Source organism: Wyeomyia smithii, chromosome 3, assembly GCF_029784165.1.
Source record: "Wyeomyia smithii strain HCP4-BCI-WySm-NY-G18 chromosome 3, ASM2978416v1, whole genome shotgun sequence".
Classification (NCBI taxonomy): domain Eukaryota; kingdom Metazoa; phylum Arthropoda; class Insecta; order Diptera; family Culicidae; genus Wyeomyia; species Wyeomyia smithii.
In genome coordinates, this window is record NC_073696.1 from 197,334,483 (window position 1) to 197,347,859 (window position 13,377).

General features: G+C 36.0%; 1 protein-coding gene across 5 annotated transcripts in view; it reads right to left on the minus strand.

Moving 5' to 3' along the window:
• Positions 1-6,887: 6,887 nt before the first annotated feature.
• The window catches only part of LOC129727066 (D-2-hydroxyglutarate dehydrogenase, mitochondrial), a 62,187-nt gene continuing 55,697 nt past the window's right edge, over positions 6,888-13,377 (minus strand). For all 5 annotated transcript variants that reach the window (XM_055684470.1, XM_055684468.1, XM_055684467.1 and 2 more), the window contains 4 exons: positions 8,023-8,719; positions 7,670-7,968; positions 7,451-7,607; positions 6,888-7,391 (listed from right to left, as the gene is read on the minus strand). In XM_055684470.1, coding sequence (XP_055540445.1) covers positions 6,969-7,391; positions 7,451-7,607; positions 7,670-7,968; positions 8,023-8,688 — 1,545 coding nt within the window. In that variant the 5' untranslated portion in view covers positions 8,689-8,719 and the 3' untranslated portion in view covers positions 6,888-6,968. The remainder of the gene's footprint in view (positions 7,392-7,450; positions 7,608-7,669; positions 7,969-8,022; positions 8,720-13,377) is intronic.

The window sequence follows — 13,377 nt, forward strand, 5'->3', positions numbered from 1 at the left end:
TGTTTTCCAGACACCGGAAGTCGCCATCTTACAATTCAAAACGTTGTCTGAGGTCGATTTGTGGCTACAGTGCATCATAACAATTCCGGAAATACGCATATTGGGTGGTATTTGGTCATTTGCCGCTGTTTTTCGGAAACCGGAAGTCGCCATCTTGAATTTAAAAATGGCATTTGGAGACAATTCCTGGCCCCCGTGCGTCATTCTGGTTTGAGAAACACCCATATTGGGTGTTATTTGGTCATTTTCGGCTGTTTTCAAGACACCGGAAGTCACCATCTTACAATTCGAAACATTGTCTGAGGTCGATTTGTGGCTTCAGTGCACCATAACAATTCCGGAAATACGCATATTGGGTGGTATTCGGTCATTTGCCGCTGTTTTTCTGTAACCGGAAGTCGCCATCTTGAATTCCGAAATGGTATTTGGCGACTTGCCAGAAGAAGGAAGGGTGTCGAAACATTATGGACATGTTTGTTACACCTAAAAACATTTACTTGCCAAAATTAGTTATATATGCTTGATTTTGCTTGAGTTTCATTTGTATGGGACCCCTCCCTTATAGAAGAGGGAGGAGTGTCAAACCATTATGGATATATTTGTTACCCCTAAAAACATTCACCTGCCAAATTTGGTTCAATTCAGTTGGTTAGTTCTCGAGATAAACGAAAATTTGTGTGTCATTTGTTTGGAACCCCTCCCTCACAGAATAGGGAGGGGAGTCGAACCATTATGGTCATATTTGTTACCTCTAAAAACATACACATACCAAATTTGGTTGCATTTAGTTGATTGGTTCTCGAGCTGTGCGAAATTCGTGTTTCATTTGAATGGGACCCCTCCTTTCCAGAAGAGGGAGAGGTGTCGAACCAACATGAACATATTTGTTACTCCTAAAAACAATCTCATGCCAAATTTGGTTCCATTCGCTCGGTTAGTTTTTGAGATATGCAGAAATTCGTGTTTCATTTGTATGGGGGCCCTCCCTTCCAGAAGAGGGAGGGGTCTCAAACCATCATAGGAACCTTTCTCGACCCCTAAAACCCCTTCATACAAATTTTCACGTCGATCGGTTCAGTAGTTTCCGAGCCTATATGGATCAGACAGGCAGACAGACCGGACTGCATTTTTATAGGTATAGATTAAACATATAAAAATGCAGTCCAGTCTGTCTGTCTGTCTGAATTCATAAAGGCTCTGAAACTACTGCACCGATCGGAGTAAAATTTTGTGTATAGGGATTTTAGGGGCCAAAAAAGGATACTAAGATAGTTCGAGACCCCCACCCCTCATCTCGAGAGATAATCAAATAAATGGTACCAAATTTGATATGTTGAGGTTTTAGAGAGCAAGAAAAATTTTCATGGTGGTTTAACACCTCCCCACAGACAAACAGACGTGCCTCTTCGAAGAAAAATCCTGAAAAATCTTCGTTCTCATTCGAAACGTTACATTCATGCGCCACCATGTGAGCTTATTGCCTACTACCATATTCTCGTAAAATTACTGACAATTTTTTCTTTGATAATGAATGAAAGCGGTGTTATTGCCCAATAAGCAAAATTTCAAAATAATCGCTATTTTTCTGGTTGATGAAATCGTCATCAAGTGGCACGTCAGTTTGTATGTGTCCCTCCCTCTTCTGGAAGAGAGGGCTCATACAAATGAAACTCAAATTTCTTCACAACTCAAGAACAGATAAAGTTAATGGAACCAAATTTGGTATGTGGACGTTTTTGGTAGCAAAAAATAGTTTCGTGATGGTTCGACACCTCTCCCACTCCTGGGTGGGAGGGGCTCTTATACAAATCAAACACAAAATGCTATGGTGGTTTAATACTCCTTCGTACTCTTGAAGGGAGGAAGGTCTATTCCGGAAACAGTCTAAAATGATCGGGTCGATGCACAGGAGCCAAAACTCGACTCCAGACGCCATTGTTAAATTTAAGATGGAAACTTCCGGTTTCTTATATTGGTGTTTCCGGAACCAGGATGGCGCCCAGAGGCCAGAAAATGTCTCCAAATGCCATTTTGAAATCCAAGATGGCGACTTCCGGTTTCTGAAAACAGTGGGAAGTGACCAAATACCACCCTATATGGGTATTTCTAAAAATCGTAATGATGCACTGAAGCCACAGATCGACCTCAGACAACATTTCGAATTGTAAAATGGCAACTTCTGATTTTTGGAGAACAGCAAAAATGGACGATTTCCACCCAATATGATGCTATCCGGCTATCCAGCTGGTCTCGAGGTACGATGTTGCCCTACCAAGTCAGTTGTTTAGGTTCGAGTCTCGGCTCGGGAGAGACTGTTAGTGTCAGTAGGATCGTAGCGGCAGCCCCGCAATTGCCCTGTACATTTAACAGTTGGCTTCGAAGTCTGTGTATAACTAACAGAAGGTCGAGTTCCGAATCGGAATGTAGCATCAAGGCTTTGCTTTGCTTTTATGATACTATCCGGAACCAGAGTGATACACAGGAGCTAAAATCGACCACATACACTATTTTGAATTCTAAGATGGCGACTTCCGCCGAAAATGACCAAATAACACCCAATATAGGTGTTTCTTAAACCAGAATGACGCTCAGGGACCAGCAAATGTCTCCAAATGCCATTTTGAAATCCAAGATAGCGACTTCCAGTTTCTGAAAAACAGCCTAAGGTAATCAAATACCTCCCAATATGAGTACAGGTCGGACTCGATTATATACAGACTCGATTATATATTGACTCGATTATATATGATTCGATTATATATAAAATTGTATATAATCGAATCATAAAAAAATAATTTTTTTTCCAATTTTAAATATAATTTACCTAAAGCAGCAATGTCGTATAGGGATCGTTCAAAAATCCGTAACTCTTAGGGGGAGGTAGAGATCTGACAAAACGTCACAATCAATACTGAAAATTTTGATGATCTATACAAAGAGCGTTACCTAGAGGAAAAAGGGGGTCGAAAATAGTTTTTGTTTATGGTACGTAATTAATGGACGTTCCCTTCAGTCCAATATGACGTGACGCAACATTTTTTGACCAAAAACGTTGATTTTTGAGCCGTAATGTTTCAAGTAAAGTAAAGCTGATTTAAAACAGAAATATCGCGGGGGAACGTTTACAAATTATGTAACGCTCAGGAAACAGGAAAGAGTGTTGGGTTGGCAGTGTTGCAACTCATACGAAAAATTTAAACAATAAGCATGGCAAAGGGGGAAAGGAGATCAACAATAATTATTCTTGCGTTACGTTATAACTAAGCGCTTCCTTATTGATTCATAAAAGTTCGTTCAAATATTACATAACGCAAGCAGGGCTGAGGAAATTTTTTATGCCTGGTTTGCTGAGTATTGGAAACATGCTAGACAAAGTGGTGAGGGTTTTCAGAAAGTCCAATATTTATGTCGCGTTAAATTTGAATGGACCCTTATATTACTATTTCAATGTTAAGGTTGAGGTGATAGAGATTGACTCTTTTCAAATACTTATTTTTATGAAGTTAAATCCCGCGGCTCCGGTGATTTTACGAAGCTAAATCCCTCAGCTTGTGTGTAGGCTGAAGCTTCATGCACGGGGTAGGGGATTAGCATTGCACACGCGCACCGGTGAATTTGCTTACACATCACGCAGTGCAAGTTGCAATTCACGCCGTGTAGTGTTTCTTTGCAAAAGTGGCACCCGTGCAGCACGGTGTAGTGTTCTTGCCATGGCTGACTGCAATGACATAAAGAATAACTACGAAATCTATACATACATATATTTTTGTAAGAAAGGTTTTTTGCGACTTTAAGGGGGTTAGTCAAAAAAATTCTACTTATTTATTTAAAAAAAACAAAATATTTATGCAAAATAAACAAAAAAAAATTTTTTCTGATTCGATTATATATACATATATTTTTGTAAGAAAGTTTTTTTTGTGACTTTAAGGGGGTTAGTCAAAAAAATCCTACTTATTTATTCAAAAACAACAAAATATTTATGCAAAATAAACAAAAAAAAAATTTTTTCTGATTCGATTATAGTGAAAATTTTTTGGAGACTGTATATAATCGAGTCCGACCTGTATCTTCGGAGCAAAATGATGCAAGGAGCTGAAAATTGACCTCGGACACCATTTTGAATTGTAAGAGAGAAAAATATTTACAAATCGCTGTTTTGTTTGCAATGCTATTTCCTTAGCAGCTGGATAAATATTCAATTGAACACTTATTCTTTGTTTTGAACCCCTTTTTAAATAAATTTTTCATTCGTGATCAGGAATCGGAAAAAGCTGCTGAACATAATCGACCAAAAATGGTAAAAAGTGATAGAAAGTAGGAGGTTGTATCCAAGACACGACCGCATAACTGACGTAGAACTACGCACACTATCAACAAATGCATTGTTGTAAGTGTTTCACTAATGAGTCATAAAGTCTCCAAATGCTTGCTTTGTGCTGCCTCAACGGTGGGGGAATAAAGACACTGAAAACACGAGCTGTAAAAGCTGTTTTACATTCAGTAAATTAGACGGCCGGTACAGATTTAAATTGCTAGCATCCAGCACAGATTGCTCGCTAGAGTTGTCAAGAAATGATTAACCTTCAAATACTTGTTTATTTGTCTTGAGAAAGGCATTTTGCTGCTCAAAATTGGATTTGCTGATGGCAACCTTTATGCTGCCTCAGTAGTGGGGCAATAACGGCAGTCACACGCTGACACACGCTGAAAAGTGAGAAGAACCGCGCTGCTCCTGAGACATGGTGACCAACCACAGGGCAAGTGATTTGTTTGATTTAAAGGCAGCCACAGGCGCGACCCGCTGCAATCCGCTGTTACTGCTGAGTGCTAATATCTGCTGCTACTGCTGTCAACGTTGTGGACGGTCCAGCCAGCTTACCTTCCGACTAATGAATGTAGCTGATTTTACCAAAAAACACTCTTTTATAGTCGAAGGTTGCTACGAAATAGGCCACGCATTTCTTTTAAGTTTTACCATTCTCTAATTATCTTTAGACGATTTTTTTCACAATTCGCATTTGATTCAGGTCTTAAAAAGTTGTACTTTGAGATAGAACAATATTTATTTTGATTTCTGGAAAAAATAGTTAGTCGTAGAGCTTCGTAGCCCCAAGGTTACCGCATTGACAAGCGAGTGGTGATATAGGTTCGAATTTTAGTAGAACCAAGTCATTCGTTGGCAAAATGACTTTAGGTATGGGTTAACTATCAGGCTCTTCCATACAAAACTTCCCTCCAGACTTTATGACCACTGGTCTAAAGCTTCGATAATATCCTGACTATAGCACGTTATACGCTGTTAAGCAGGTATTAGACGAAGCAAATATTTGCTATTTTTGGTATGGATTTTATTTTGTGCAAATAAAATTCGTACCAAAAATAGCAAATATTCGCTTAGCCTAATACCTGCACAAAATAAAATCCGTACCAAAAATAGCAAATATTTGCTTCGTGTAATACCTGCTTTAGAATGATAGCTTGCAGCAGGATATGATTTAATCGATAAGGAAGGCAGTACACACTAAATTTTTATTGCTGGAAACCAGCAAAATTTTGCTGATATTCTACATGCTGAAAAATCAGCTATAATATTTTTCTCGCTGAAACGATCAGCAAATCGAAACGTCAAATTTTTGACACCATTTTGCTGAAAATCAGTTGTTTGAATAAATTGCTGCCTGTTCAGCATTTGAGCATTTGACATGATTTTGCTGATGTATCTCAGCAAAAGTTAGAAAACACACAGAACGTTCTTTTGTTTTTTGTTATTTTATTAAAACAAATGTTTTACATTGCGAATATTTATTTTAAAGTTATCTGATTTTGAATCTGAATTATCAGTATGAACTTTCAAATGTCTTTGTAGCCCATCGACACAACCTTCCACTAATTGGTAACAGAAATTGCATTACAGTATATTGCCGATATTCCCAAATTCCTAGAAAAGACTGAAAATTAACTTATCAAACATTTTTTTTATATCACAATTATTCTATTTTAGCGCATGCAATGCCTTTTTAAATTTCACATCCTTGCTACATACGCTTATAAGCTCATTTTTATTTTTCTATAGTTTTGTTAACTTTTTACGCACAAAATGGCGATTGTTCTGACAGTTTGACGGATGGAGTTGCCAGAAATTCAGCAATTACCAGCAATTTGCTGATTTCCGGTAAACAGAATTCTGAATGCTGATAATCAGCAAGAATATTTTTTACTGATTTTTTTCAGTATTTTATTTTGCTGAAAATTCTTTTCAGATTTTGGTGTGTAGGTTACTAGTTCTGAAAAACAAAGACAAAAAGCATTAAGCAGGTTACATAAATGTGTGAACAGCAAAAACATCCGAACAATGCCACAAATGATTAAAAAACTACAGGTCGCAGTGGGGTCCATAGAAAAAGAAAATGTTTTTCTATTATTTGCGAAAGCTCGGCATTCTTCACCGAGTTTCAGTTAAATACCATTGATTGTCTCTTTACTCATTGGTCAAATCTAAGTGTAGTAATTCGACTAGAAATTGTCTGTTTTTATAAGTTTTTTTTTGTGACAGGCATAATTCTACGACGTACGAAAAACAATGCTGATGAACTGATAAACTATTTCTGATTTTTAGTTCAGATTATTCAGAAGCGAAAATTCGCTCCACTGACAGCTGGTGTAAACAAGCTACGAAAAAAACCGCCATTTGATCTGCTTGTCGAAAACCTTTGCTCTTCATTCCAATTTGAAATCCAAAACCCTCGATGTAGAACGATTAAAGCCAGTTAACTTACTTTTAGACCTATCATCAAAGTTGTTTTCAATTAAAATTCACAGATTAAAATCAAAAACAAATCAAAATCAAAATTTCTTGAAAATTTCACAAAAGTAAAAAAAAAATATTTTTCAATCCAGTAAAATCGAATAAATACCCAACAGGCAGAATTTTATTTTTCCATATAAATTTCTGCTTATAACAAAATTCACACCTGAGGTAGTACTTTGTAGGGATTCAAGATTCCATTCGGATCCATCAATTGCTTCAACTGATGCATCAAAGCTAACGATTCCGGCCGTTTGGAATATTTGAGGTACTTGGTTTTCAGGAACCCAATGCCGTGTTCCGCGCTCACACTGCCCCGCACGTTCGATGTGTACTCGTACACATATGGCTCCAGTAGTTTGTGAATCTCGGTACCATACTTCGAACAGGACACATTGAGATGCAGGTTAGAATCACCGATGTGACCGTAACCAGTAACCTTGGTTGCTAGTGGGCCAACTCTTTCCCGTACGGCTAGCACAATGTCGTAGAAATTGTCCAGTGGCAAGGATATGTCATATTTAAAGCAGTACCCATCATTGATTAGGCTGTCTGCTATCAGTTCCCGGAGTTTCCAGATGTTCTAAAAAGTAGAAGGGAGTCATTAATCGGAGTACATGGTGATAAAGATAGAATACCTACTCTCATTTTGGTAGGCTCGTTGGTAACTGTGCCGTCAATAACTAACCCTTTTTCCATCGCACTTGTCAAGAAATTGGTGAGCTTTTCCTCGTCGTGGTTCATGTTGCTTCCGGATGTTTCGATCAACATGTAAAATGGGTACTTGTCGATTGGTGACCTGAGAAATGATTGCAACCATCACAAATAAACTTAATTATCCTAAATTTTACTGAAACTCACTGCAGATTGAAATGATAGGTACTGCTCTCTAACGAAAGAGCATCAATCATTTCACAGGAGGACAAAATTTCACCAAGTCCTTGTTTGGCAGCAAGGAAAGTGTTCTTCACTGATTCGTAATTCTCTAATCCCAAAAACGCTACATTGACCGATTTGGAAGCTGTAGGACAGAATATACTCAGACGAGTGATTACACCTAGAGTACCTTCTGATCCTATGAACAAGTGCTTCAGATGATAGCCAGTGTTGTCCTTTTTGAAGTTGGACATTAAATCCATTATGCGTCCGTCAGCCGTGACCTGCAAGAGATCATTTGAAATTATCTTATTTAGGGAAATCAAACATTTTCTAACCGCTTCGACTCCCAACACCGAACCATGAAGATTGCCGTATCGAACCAACCTCAAACCTCCGGCATTGGTTGACACATTACCTCCGATGTGGCAGGATCCCTTCGCTCCGAGGTCCAGCGGCATCACCAGTCCCTTCTCGGCAGCTTTCTGTTCCAAAGTTTCCAGAACACATCCAGATTGACATACCAGGATGCCGGAATACTCATCAATTCGTTCAATTTTATCCATCAACTGGAGCGATATGACGATCTCATCGAACACCGGGACCGATCCTCCAACTAAACCGGTGTTCCCCCCTTGTGGACACACCGCCAACTTCCGCTCGTTACAATACCGTAATATTTCGGACACCTCATCGGTACTTTTCGGCTTTAGAACAACTCTACTGAAACCACGAACACTTCCCAAATAGTCGATATTGTAGCCCTGTATTTCTTCGGGTTGAGTCAACACTCGATTACTGCCACCAAGAATCGACTCGAACTGTGCTACATCACTGTCGGACACTTCCGAAAACTGGCCGCGTTTTATCGATGGGTAGCGTTCCTTTGTTAGGGCAGGGATTTCGCGATGACCGGAAGCAAACTGTCGAAGCCACGAAGTTTGACTGGCGGTGCGATGGGAAAGTTGTTTGCCGGTTGTCGAGAAAAGTGAACGAAGATACATATTTTGCCGAAGGTGTGTTTTGCCAATGAGTCTGCGGGGGAGAAGGGAAAATTGACTCGCGTTATAAAAAGGTTACCGAGAAAGAAAGTAGTAAGAAAAAGCAAGAATAACTCGTTAGGTTATTAAACGTGTTATAATTAATGACATTATGAAAAATATATTTATTTTAGGCTTTTCGAGTGTTCTCGGATTGCTCAAAGCACAAAAGTGCGACGAAAGAATAGTAATATAGAAAATTCATATAGTAAATAGTATATAGTATGATTAGAATTCCTATAATAATATGTTATTATGAACATAAAATCTGCGATTACAAGACGAGATTTCATGTGTAAAATTCGATGTTTTTTGAGTAAATTTAATCAAAGGAGGTGTTTTTGTTTACTTCAGAATTTATTTGAAAATTAAAGAGATTTTTATGCTGGACAAAATAAAGTACAAATTATAAACGCGTTTGTACTTTATTTTGTCCTGCATCGTTCTGCAATCAATGACAACACTAGATCGATGAACATTTCAGCGTTGTTGATTTTAAATTTTAGTTGTTTTTTGAGTAATTGGTATTCAAATTTCAATCACCCAATATGTTTTTGTTTATTTATTTATTTATTTATTTATTTCGTCAAGCAAATGTAGACTACAGTTGTAATAATACAATGTTTTCTTATATTGATTTGATTTCTGCCCATAGTGATTTAGATTTTTTCGCATTGCTGATTATAGTGACGCATCATGCGATCATGCGTTTTGTAAAGCCCAGCATACTATTTGGTTTGTTGATTATTGTGTTATAATGTTCTATGAATGTAAGTTTGGAGTCTAAGACTACGCCTAGGTCCCTTACGATTTTGCATTTCTCTACTGGTTGGTTTCCTAAAAAAATGTCTGTTGGTAATGTTACTGTTTTTCTGCTGAAGGCTATTGAATTACATTTATTTATGTTGAGTTGCAATAGATTTTTGTTGCACCAAGTGTAGAATACATTAATTTCATTCTGGAATATTTCGAAGTCTTGTGCATTGATTATTCCTATAAAGAGCTTCATGTCGTCAAGCACATGTATTGGTTTAAGAAGGAAATGTCATTTACATGTAATATAAAAAGAAGAGGGCCCAGGTGAGAGCCTTGAGGAACCCCGGAAGTTACTTCTATTGTGTTTGAAAAAGAATTTTGAAAACGGACTATTTTTGTTCGTTTTGTTAAGTATGACTGCGACCATTCCAAAAAATTTGTCTCAATTCCGTATTTTTCGAGCTTGAAGAACAATAAAGGTATGTCGATTCTGTCAAATGCCTTGCTAAAGTCAGTATAAAGAGCTTCTACGTGGTTGCTGTTGTCTATTACAGTCAAAGTGAAAGTCTGTCGGACCCAGGACCTTTCGTAGCGTCTAAATTTTTAAGTGCGTTCTGAATTTCGAATTGAGATAATCGATTGACAGATAAAGAATTCAAATATTCAGGAAAATACGAGAAACATTCGCGGTCTCGATCTGTTCCTTCAAATGTGGTGTATATTTCTTGAAAAAAAAAGTGGCAAAAAGATTACATTTTTCATTACTAGTATGTCCTACATTACTGTCAAAATGCATTCGTGGTGGAAAGTTGTTACTTTTTAGTTTGGTTTTTACGTAATTGAAGAAGTTCTTAGGGCAAGACTTGATTTGATGTTCGATTTTACGGTTTTGTTCTTCATGTGCAATTTTAATGGCAATTTGCAAGCTACTACAGATAATTTTTGCTATAATACCCTAAGTTTCAAATAATTTCGTTTTTTTCGTAATATATAGTTTATAATAATTGTTGATGACTTAAAGAATAAAGAATAACTCATCTAATTAATAATTCGCGACAAAAGTTGATTGTAAATTTTCAAGGAAAAGCCTAGAACAATTTCCGCGGCTTGAGTAACACATACTGCATCGTTTTACATTTCATTCATAGCATCAAAATTTTGAAAGGTTTCTTTGAAATATTCTTAGCAGTCAAAACAAAATTGTAAAAAAGAATCCATGATAGAACAAAATTGAAAATAACAGCTGGGAAAACAACCTCATGATGATGAAACATTTACAAAATTTTTTTTTTCATTAAAAAATTATAACTCTCATTGATGATATTTTCAAAACAAACCAGCACCAGGCAAAGCTCACTTGAGGCGGTCACGAGAATCTTCCTCAAATGTGTGTAAAAAACCCACCATCTTTTAGTCTAAGAACAAATTTTACAAAACTTTAACATTACAATATACATATACATTAATTACAACAAACTACTTGACATTAGTCTGTGTCGATACACTACTGATTATTCGTCGAAGGTGAACATTTTACTAAAATCATTGAATTATCGATGAGATAGGACAGTTTGCAGCGTAGCTCTGGGTCGCATAAGTCCGATTTTTGCGAGAAAATTGTGAGCATCAAATTCAGCAGCTAATAGTTTACAACCCAAGCATCATTTGTAACATCTATTTGAATGAAAGGGATTCAAAGGAAAGTCGCACAGTGACCTCATTGCAGTTACTGTGAAATATACTAGGTTATATGAAAGAATAAAATATCACATTTCTGTGGTGAATTGACTTTTCACCTCATTAAGATACAGAAATGTTACATAGTGGGTAGTATAACTTCGATACCGCACCGTAACTTCAAACAATCGTTCTTCACTAGTCCACAAGTTGTATGCAATATTCATATTTTGAAAGGTCACATTGCAGATTAGATTTTAAGTTCGTTTGCTAAGCTGCCCGATCAAACAATTATAACAAACGGGTATCACAAATATATCTGAACTTGATAGAAATAACAAAGCCTGCAATATTTTTGATATGCCAGAATGATAAAAAGTACAGAATTATATCAAATTCTGTTATCATACACCTGAATGTTCAAAAGTGTGTTTTTCTAAAGCATATTTATAACAGAATTTATTATTAAATTGACAAAATAGTGTACATTCAAGCTAATTCCGATCTTTTTCTGCCAAAAATCTTACAAAACTTGCTATAATTTGTTATAATCAGTAAGTAATTTTGATAGAAATTTTGATATTTTAACTATTAACGAGACCAAGTTTAGAACACAAGTTGATGCAAAACAGTGCGTACTAATATATCAAGATTTGTTATAATCCTGATATTTTTGACTGATCGGGTGAGCAATAACACGGGCAGCTCTACTTATCCACAACAGATTCGTTATTTTTACCAAACAAATCATGTTGTAGGATGGCCAGTAAACAGTTTTTTCACCATCCAGCTTGTCTGCATCACCGCACCGTCATAATTGGTAGGGTTTATTAAGTTTTCGGTGTTTGCACTTGTGTTGTGCAGATAAAACGGTATCTCTACTTTGTTTTCAAACTCTTATTGCTGAAAACACTACACAGAAAACAAAGGGCAAGACAGACCATTGCTCATTTCTATATAAAACTATCGGTATTTAAACAAAAATAATAATACCAGTTATTTTATGATAATTTCGAGCGTTTACATATTCAAGAAATGATCGAAGTGAACCCACCCGTATCAGCGCATACTGTTTCCAAAGCTGCAAAAACGTGGTCGAAATTATTTTGACCCAAAAAACTTGATTTTAGTAAAGTAAAGTAAAGTAAAGTTGTTCCAATAATTATTCTCCATGTTATATAAGTTACAGTTTTGTGATTAATCCACTTAACAGTGAAAAGCGAATTTTACTTTTTTCATTTTTGCATATAAAAATTCATCGTGTTCGGCAAAGTTGTAGCACATTTTATAAGAAACAACTTTGTCAAAGACACCATACTTCTATCAGTCTATTTAAATGGATTCATGTGGAGTTTTCTACAGATTACCACTTAAAATTAGTTCTTTAAATATAACTTTCAGTAGTGATTTTCTACAATTTTTCATATTGGTATGATCTGATGATATGGTCTGCAAAAAAGTTTACTTTTATCTCACATATTTCTCTGGTTATTGACGATTTTTATTAAAACAAAGCATTAATCTACTAACAGATCTTCAAAATCTGCAAATATCTGCAGACTAAACCATTTCTATATTAAAGTATAACTAAGGCATCATTCAATCCAGATATAGGCATTTGTCTCTCGCTGTCTCCTGTGTTTATATCTGTATGTAAATCGGTGCATTATTTTAATAGAAATCTTCAATAACTAAATAATTATAATTATAGAAGATAAATATAAGCTTCCTTCGGTAAACTTGTGTGTTTTATTATACTAGAACACATTGTAGAACATTAAAAATTTTATAAAATCATTATAAAAAGTTATATCAAAAAATGATTTTTAAAGGCATTCTAAAGAAAACTTTACAATAGCTCATTTAAATTGGCAGATAGAAATATGGTGTCTTCGACAAAGTTGTTTCCTATAAAATATGCTAAAACTTTACTCAGCAAAGTGGTTTTTATATACGCAAAAATGAGAAAAATTAAATTCGTTTTTTTTTTTGGGTCACAAAATTATAACTTTCATGAAATAATGAATATTCAACAAAACAACTTTGCTGAAGACACTATGGCTCCAAAATCTTTTTTTTTTTTTTTGAGAAAAAGTGATTAGTGTGATGATGATAATAAAAAATATGTGAGATAAAAATAAACTTCCTTCGAAGAAATTGTTTGTTTTGTTATAGCAAACAGCATTGTAGAACATTGAAAATGAGTAGAAAACTAATTAG